The following is a 7,772-nucleotide window of genomic DNA, read 5'->3' on the forward strand; positions in this document are numbered from 1 at the left end:
GGGAGGGGGAGAGGGAGGCGGGGAGAGAGGCAGACTCACTGACGCCAGGCTCGGAATTCTCCCATCCATTGAAAGAGAGACCCGATTGTGTCCGGGGCCTTTCCGACAAGCACCTGATCCCTGCCCAGACACACCAGTTAGTTTGTGTGTCTGTGTGTTACGCACAGATTTACGCACTGAAAATCCTACAGAAAACCCCTGTCGTAGAGGGAGTAACGGACTTTATTTGTTCTTTTTACTGTCTTTGAAATATAACAGACTCAAATTAGAGTAGTGTTTTCAAACAGATCCACTTTTTACATTTTTAATTTGATTTAATCCCAAGCGCGTATTCGGTTGAACTGACAGTTTGCTCAGTCAGCAAATAAAACCAACTTTTTTCCACCAGAACTGGGAAATTCAGGGCAATATTTGCTCTTCCAGTGACATATTTAAGAAAGATATTTAAGGTCAAAGTCTTGTTTGGATACTCTGCAGCGCTCACACAATATGTCTCTAAAATAGCAGCGGACTGAAGTCCTGTCTCACGGTTCAATATTGTGCTTTGCTCTAAAAGTGAGGCTGCTGAGTGACTTGTCATCCAGGGTCAGCGGCTGTTGGGAGGACGAGAAGGGGGGTATGGTTGCCACGACTGGAGGAAAGCAGTGTCTTGAACATCTGTTCAACCTCTGCATGAAATGGGAAGGATGGTCCTGGCCGTGCGTATTTACGCACGTATGTTTCCAGAAGTCTACTCAAGATTCTAGAGTAGCTGTGATTACTCATTGCCTTGAAATTTCTTGTTTTGTTTGAGAAAATCTACTTGTTTTATCTGACGTGACACAATTTCCAAATCTGAATACCTCAAACATTACTCCAGAACCTCGTGGCTGGATGACTGAGGCGTTTTAAGTAGTTGCAAAATGCCTCGTGAACACACGAGCTACCATTCTGGCACTCCCAACTAATTGAGTAACCACGTTTTCTCACTACTGTACCAGAACCACATCACTCGTTGGTGCAAAGTCAGGTTAATATTCATCAGAGCTTTGATCTCAGGCCATGCCTTAAAGCGGATCTCTTGCGTTTTTTCATGACGGAATATGTGTTTTTGGAGTTCCAGTGATTTCGTTATGATAAAAACTTGTTGAGTATTTGGAGAGACTTTTCTCTTAATTTCTCTGAGTACAACTGGAGGAGGGAAACCTGGATCCAAGTCAGTTGAGTGACAGACCCGTTCAGCCAATCGGATCTCCGAGCGCCTCTGCCTCTCTCCCTTCTGCAGCCGGACGGGGGAGGGCGGGCCGTCTGCCAGAGAGGGGAGTGCGCGTCGGGGTGAATGGATGACGTCGGGAGGCTGGCGCCAGCATGTCTGGGACTGGCGCGTTAGATCAACACAGCTGGGCCGGGATAGGACACACAGCTGGCTCAGGCCTGCATTCCTCCACAAAACAGGATTGTGAGAAAAGGGGAAAATAAGACCCAAATAGGAGCAGAACGGGACGTGCTTTGATGTAAACTAAGAGGGAGCTACATTTGGAATGGTTAAAATATAATTTTCAGAAGTCTGCTCCACCAGAAGGTTAGGTTTTAGCAGTAAGCGATTTGACAGATTATGAGCAGCTTTCAGTTCTCATTTCAAGTATTTAAAGATATATACACTGACCACAGTGGAACTTTAAAACCACTACACAGAAAATGATCAGTGGCTATCCTAAAATGAAAATCAAAATGACACGTCTTTAGTCCTTAACTGATCAGTCTGTAAAAAAAATAATCTGACCTTTTACCTATATAATGTAAATTTCAGCTTGTCAACACTTTGTATTTACATCCTGACTTTTAGGGACTGTTAAACTCTAAAAAGAAATCAACAAACGCTGTGTTAGTACTCGTATAAAGGCCCTTTTGTTGTATGTTTGTCCAGTTTTAGGACACATTGTGTCAAGGTTTAAATATAGGCCTATTCAGACATACATTCAAAGTCCACGAATCATTTACAGGAAAGTCGCCTTTCAAAGAAAGCCATGATTTAAATGAAAGCTACAAGAACTAGATCAGAGACTTTAATTTTGAAATCCTAGACTGAAGTTGTTATTAAAGTAAACATCGGATACATAGTGAGGGGGGATCTATAAAACAGGCTTCCCCTCTGTGATCTGAGCACTTTAAATGAAAGCACGAGCTTTGCCCCACTCGTGTGTCACGTGCCCACTTCTGTCAACTTGTACCATCTATTTCAAATTAACAGCAGCACCTGAAACCAGGTAACTTACTGACTGACAATCCCCTTTGGGCATCTCAGCCTAATTTCCTCATTCTTTCCAACGCTCCCACAAGGTGGTATCAGCCAATCAGAAAGGGCTCCCTCTCCTCGTTGGCCAATCGGAGCGCTGTGCGAAAAAGGGGGCGTAAGCAGGCGGGTGAGAAGTGCATAAAAACCAAACTGTACGTCGCTGTCAGATCGTTGTAGCCTTTCTGGACAGTAAGAGGAATCTCTAGAGAAGGATAAGCATCACAAAGTTTTTCTTCGAACATCATATCGAGTTCCTGTTTTGTTGTTGTTGACATCATGAAAGCCATCAGTCCCGTCCGTTCGGTGAGGAGCTGCTACAAGGCCGTGTGCTGCATCTCGGAGCAGAGTCTCGCTATCAGCCGGAATAAACACTCGTGTTTGGAGGAGCCGGTCGGTGCCCTGTGCGACATGAACGACTGCTACTCCAAGCTGAAGGAGCTGGTGCCCAGTATCCCGCAGAACAAGTCAGTGAGCCAGGTGGAGATCCTGCAGCACGTCATCGACTACATCTTCGACCTGCAGATCGCACTCGAGGCGGAGGACGCGGCGGCACCGGAGATGGTTCTGTCAATAAAGGTGAGAACTGTTGCCTGTTACTGAAAAAAAAGAAGAAGAAAAAAAAAAACAGGAGAAGCTGTCATCCACTTACAATAGTTGCTTCTTTCACCAGACTTTTGCACTGAGCTTGATATGAAATTTTTTGTGTATTTCTGAAAACGTATTATCGTAGCTTGTAATTTCAGACTTCACGATCATGATAGTGTCTGAAGCTGTGCAGATGTTATCCTACACATTCTGTATGAGGACCTCATTGTGATTACACTGTATGTTACAGGAATGAGTGATTGTAACAGGGTCTCCAACTACTCTATCTCCACAGACTGCAGATCTTTCGCGCAGTTTCTCCAAAGAAGGAGGACGATTGTGCCACTAGGCGATCATAAAGACGACAGATTGTGGTAAGTATTAATCACCAAACAAGGTTTTTCTTTTCTATCTGCTCTCTTCGAAGAAATCACGAGATAACAGAGCGTGGAAACGTCCTGCCTCAGGAGATAGTCTGAAACATACAGCAGCTCCTTGTTATAACTTTTGATTTAAGTAAAAACTTGGAAATGTCTGTAAGAATAGTGTTGGCATTGATGTGAAGGTCTCCCTGTCCCTCCACATTCACCATGGCTGCCAATTAGACAGGCTCAGTGAATGTGTAGCGGATTCATTGCTATCTGCCTGGGGTTAATGAAAGTTCCATGCTAGGCGCCAGTCTGTCTGCTCTCCTCTGCAGGGAGGGAGGGAGGGAGAGAGGGGGGAGAGATCTGACTTCACTTTTCTTCCTTTCTCTCCATGCAGGTGCAGGGAAACACATGTCTCCACTTCACTCCGGGCAAGAGGACAAGAGGGGCAGAAAGGGTGGGATAGGTATTTGGAGGAGAAGGAGAAGAAAAAAGAGGAGGAGGAGGAGGAGGGGGTTTAAAGAAAGAAAGAAAGAAACAAAATACAGAAAACAGTGGACTGTTTCCTAGAAGAGTGGGGATCAACAGTAATGCAAGAGCACGAAAACAGAGACTCATTCTTTGGCCCTTGGACAGATAAATCAATACACCAAAGCAAAGCCAGAAATGGGAACTGAAGTGGACCACCTTGAGAAAATCCTGGTACCCCTTATCAGTAGAAGTAGAAAAATAGGTACATCGTTCTGTTTTGAATTTCTGTGTTGCATTCCAAACCAACTTTTCATGGCTTAAACTCCAAACCCAGCCTGACCCCTGTCTCGACCAAGTCTCACACCATCTCATTTAAGTACATCCCTCCCTGTTAATCTGATTTGTAATGATCCAGAGACTGTTACAGCTTCATGTGGTTGTGTATATCTGCTGTGGGTATGCATGGTGTGAGTACATCTGGATGTTGGTATTTTTTTTCTGAATGGGAGTTTGGGTTTTCTTAGGTATAATCAGAACTCTATAATAGAGTTAATTATAACTGTTTGTAGGGATTGTGTTATTTCTACAGACAATGTGTTGTGAGTTTTATAAACTCTTTATCACAAGGTTTGCTTTGTATGTACTGTATGTTCTTATGTAATGAAATAAACCAAACACGTGAAACAATGACTGGGTTTGAACTGCCTTCGTGTTATTCACAGAGGTGACGCTGACTTGACTTTCTGGCTTTGGATGACAGTGAAATGCTGATACAACAGGATGCATTCGGATGAATCTTGAGGTCGAGTGGTTGGAAATCAAACAGAGGGAGTTTCCTGTGAGGGTTTCTGATTTTCCAAAGAATGATTTACCATCACTTGAAGGCAGCTGAACTTCCTAAGAGATTAAGAGGATGTTATTTAAACATTAACCAACTGATTTGACAGTTGATAGACATCAAGAGAGAAAGTCTTTTTTTTTTTTTACAACTAAACTAAAGAAACACCTTTCATGGACTTAAACAGTCCAGTTAAATCGTAGTGTTACTGTTTTGAGGTCTTACTCGTGGGAAAACACGGACTTAATGAATACAAACACTGCACTGGTACGCCAGTAAATGCAACTGTACTTCACTAGTGTAGAAAGCCAACCAAACTACTCCACCTTGTGGATGAATTTGGAACTTCAGCCATTCAATGTTGGCTCAACAGACTTACTCACGAGAAACGTCACAGACACTGCAAATTTTCAGACTAAATGATGAATTTGGAAGTAAATGAAAGGCAGATATAGATTTTGTATGTACGCACACATGTACAATATGAGCCAAGAAAAATACATTACGTACCATTTTATCCACATGGACTCGAAAATACACATGAACAGAAAGTTCCTCACAGAAGTTTCAGCGTAAAAAGAGTCGAGACAAAATAAAATATAACAGCAAGACTCATCTGGGTGCAGAGTGAAACTCTACTTTAGTGAACAACTCAGATTATGGATCTATTTCTTATAACTGCTGATAATGATGTCACAGCTTCATCTAGTGGCCAAAATCGGTTACTACATCAAAAGGTATACACGTCATTCAACAGGTTTCTTCGAAGTAATTTTTTGAGCTCTAACACTTAGTACATATTTGTAATCATTTATCAAAATTTAGTAGAAATGAAAATCCACAATATTTTAGCTCCCATTCTGTTGAACATATCAACAGCCACAAATTATTTAAAAATAACTGTCTTATAAGTACAATAGATACATTTTACATGTTTATACATATTAAACAAACATGTATTTTTTGTTTTAAGTTAGTATAACAGTTTCACTCTCTGCTTTGCTGTGTTGCCATTGTTTAAGCCATGTTCCTTTTTCTATATTCCCCTTGCATCAAATTCTTATTAGTAAAAGAGAAATTTAGGAAAGCTATCGACAACAAAACTGTACTGACATCTGAAAATGTAACTCCATAATAAATCCTGTACATATAATATTTTGGTTGTAAATCACCATATCGATGGACCTGGTATAACACAGGGTTAAACCAGAAAATTCTTTACATCTTCACGCTGAGCTGTAGGTCCCTTGTTCCACCACAAGAGGGAAGTGTTTGGTGAGGATTCATCAGCTTGTCCTTCCTGGCACTCCAGGAATCTAAGAACTATAAACACAAGATAAGCTTGTTGCTCCGGATGTCAAAATGAGGCCAAGTGCAGCTCTAACACACACCCCTGGTACACAGTCGTGTTAAGTCATGTATAAGTATTTGCCCGACAACAGTGTTAGTTACACACATCTGTGATGTCAGTTTGTGTGGTTTGTTTGTTTTCAACTAAAACTCAGGTGTGAGAAAACATATCAACACTGTACTTTTACATGTTAAGACTTAGTTTCAATTCTATGGAAACAGGACGTGTGTCTCAAACAGTATTACAAAACAGCACTGAAACCAAGACGTAGATGTCTAAAAGTGGTTAGTTATACTTAAGTGTATTAATTTATTTCTATCTAATAAATGATTTATTTATTTGTACTCAGGAAGATTAGTTGGTATCTGCATAGTCAGCTTAATGTAAGACACCAGTATATCAAAGTGCTTTTCATTACTGCTCTTGTTTGTAGCATTTAAACCACGTCCTAAAGAAAGGGAACTCATGAACTGAAAAAAAAGAGCTACTTAAATATTTCACAAGTCTATATCCTTTCTGACCTCCTAGAAATACATTACAAATTCAAAGCAAAATACGAATCTTTAATTTATGTCTGCTGTGTTTAAACTACATCTAACCATTGGTAACATACTGCATTATGTAATTCTGTGTAAAAGGGGAAGAGTTGAAGGGATGGGCTGATTTTGGTTGCACCACAATGAAATCTGCTTTTATTTCTATTTATCACATTTAAATATCATGTGATGTATTTAGAAAATTCCTAAACTACCTGACATCTAATCTGAGGTAATTACCACAAAACTGTGTCAGCACCTCTTACCCTAAGCCTTGCATGCTGTATTTCATTCACTTGCTAATTTCTTATTGTGTCATATTTCAAGTGAATGCTCAGCTTATTTTCAATGGAGAGCAACTTAACCTGAAGTTTACTTCAAACTGAGGCCTGACAAAAGGTTTTCTATAGGTTGTGTGTTTTCTTTGCCTGGGCCAATGAGGGTCAAGTCATATGGCTTGGGCTTGGTTGCTGTGGATGGGGGAGGGGTTGTTTTCTTTCAATATCTCCTCAGAGCCAATAAGGAAGAGTGGTACTGACTGAATCCAATTATCATCTTCAAACTATCCCCACCTAGCAAAAGACCACAATGCACTTTGTTCAAGGGTAAACTCATTTACCAATATGTTACCCCTCTTAGAGCTACACAGTTGACCGTGGATGCTTTTTTCAGTCACAATAATTTCAGGTTTTAATATTTTTGATAGTATTTTTTTCCACATTTCTTTCTTTTTAATCTAATATTCGAGCCAACTTTTTAAATTCTCCTTATCATAGTGCATTTTTTGTGAATGTACTACAAAGCTTACATCAAAAATGTTATCATGCATACAAATTAAATCATATTTATGTTCTTATGTATGTTATATGTGTTAGTTCTTGATTGGTATTCAGACCATGTTGTCTTATTTTCATTTACTTATTGTTGTTATAAAGAAGATACTCTTGTTTTTATAAATGTAAAGAAAAAGAGCACAACAGTTGTGGTTAAATTGGATGCAAGTTATGTGTCTGCTGTTACTTGTCATAAACTGTAACAACCGTGAAATGTATGATAACAAAAGTGTTATATCCCTATAAACAAATGTTTGAAACTCATTTATAATCTAATAGGAGGTGGTCTTTGTCTGCAGCTCCAGCTTTGTAATAAAAGAACATTCTGTCCTGAAATTATGCTACTGCCCCTTTAAGACGACTTGCCCGATGCACATACAACTGTTTTATGCAAATATGACAAGCCGAACGTGCCGTCAGCCAATCAGAGACGAGGTCTAACCGCGGGAGATCCAAATTTCGCGGGACGAAGTTTGGCGGTAAAATAGCTGTTCTTTCCGAGCTCTTGTCCTCTT

General features: G+C 40.3%; 1 protein-coding gene across 1 annotated transcript; it reads left to right on the forward strand.

Annotated features, from left to right (window-relative positions):
• The first annotated feature begins 2,012 nt into the window (after nt 1-2,012).
• Nucleotides 2,013-4,382, forward strand: id3 (inhibitor of DNA binding 3). Its single transcript, XM_074691272.1, has 3 exons — nt 2,013-2,851; nt 3,156-3,234; nt 3,626-4,382. The coding sequence occupies exons 1-2, from the start codon at nt 2,552-2,554 to the stop codon at nt 3,207-3,209; spliced, it is 354 nt and encodes a 117-aa protein (XP_074547373.1). The 5' UTR covers nt 2,013-2,551; the 3' UTR covers nt 3,210-3,234; nt 3,626-4,382.
• Nucleotides 4,383-7,772: the final 3,390 nt, after the last annotated feature.

This window comes from Halichoeres trimaculatus, unplaced genomic scaffold, assembly GCF_033239565.1.
Source record: "Halichoeres trimaculatus isolate MK-OKI-2021-1 unplaced genomic scaffold, fHalTri1.1 fHalTri1_scaffold_17, whole genome shotgun sequence".
Classification (NCBI taxonomy): domain Eukaryota; kingdom Metazoa; phylum Chordata; class Actinopteri; order Labriformes; family Labridae; genus Halichoeres; species Halichoeres trimaculatus.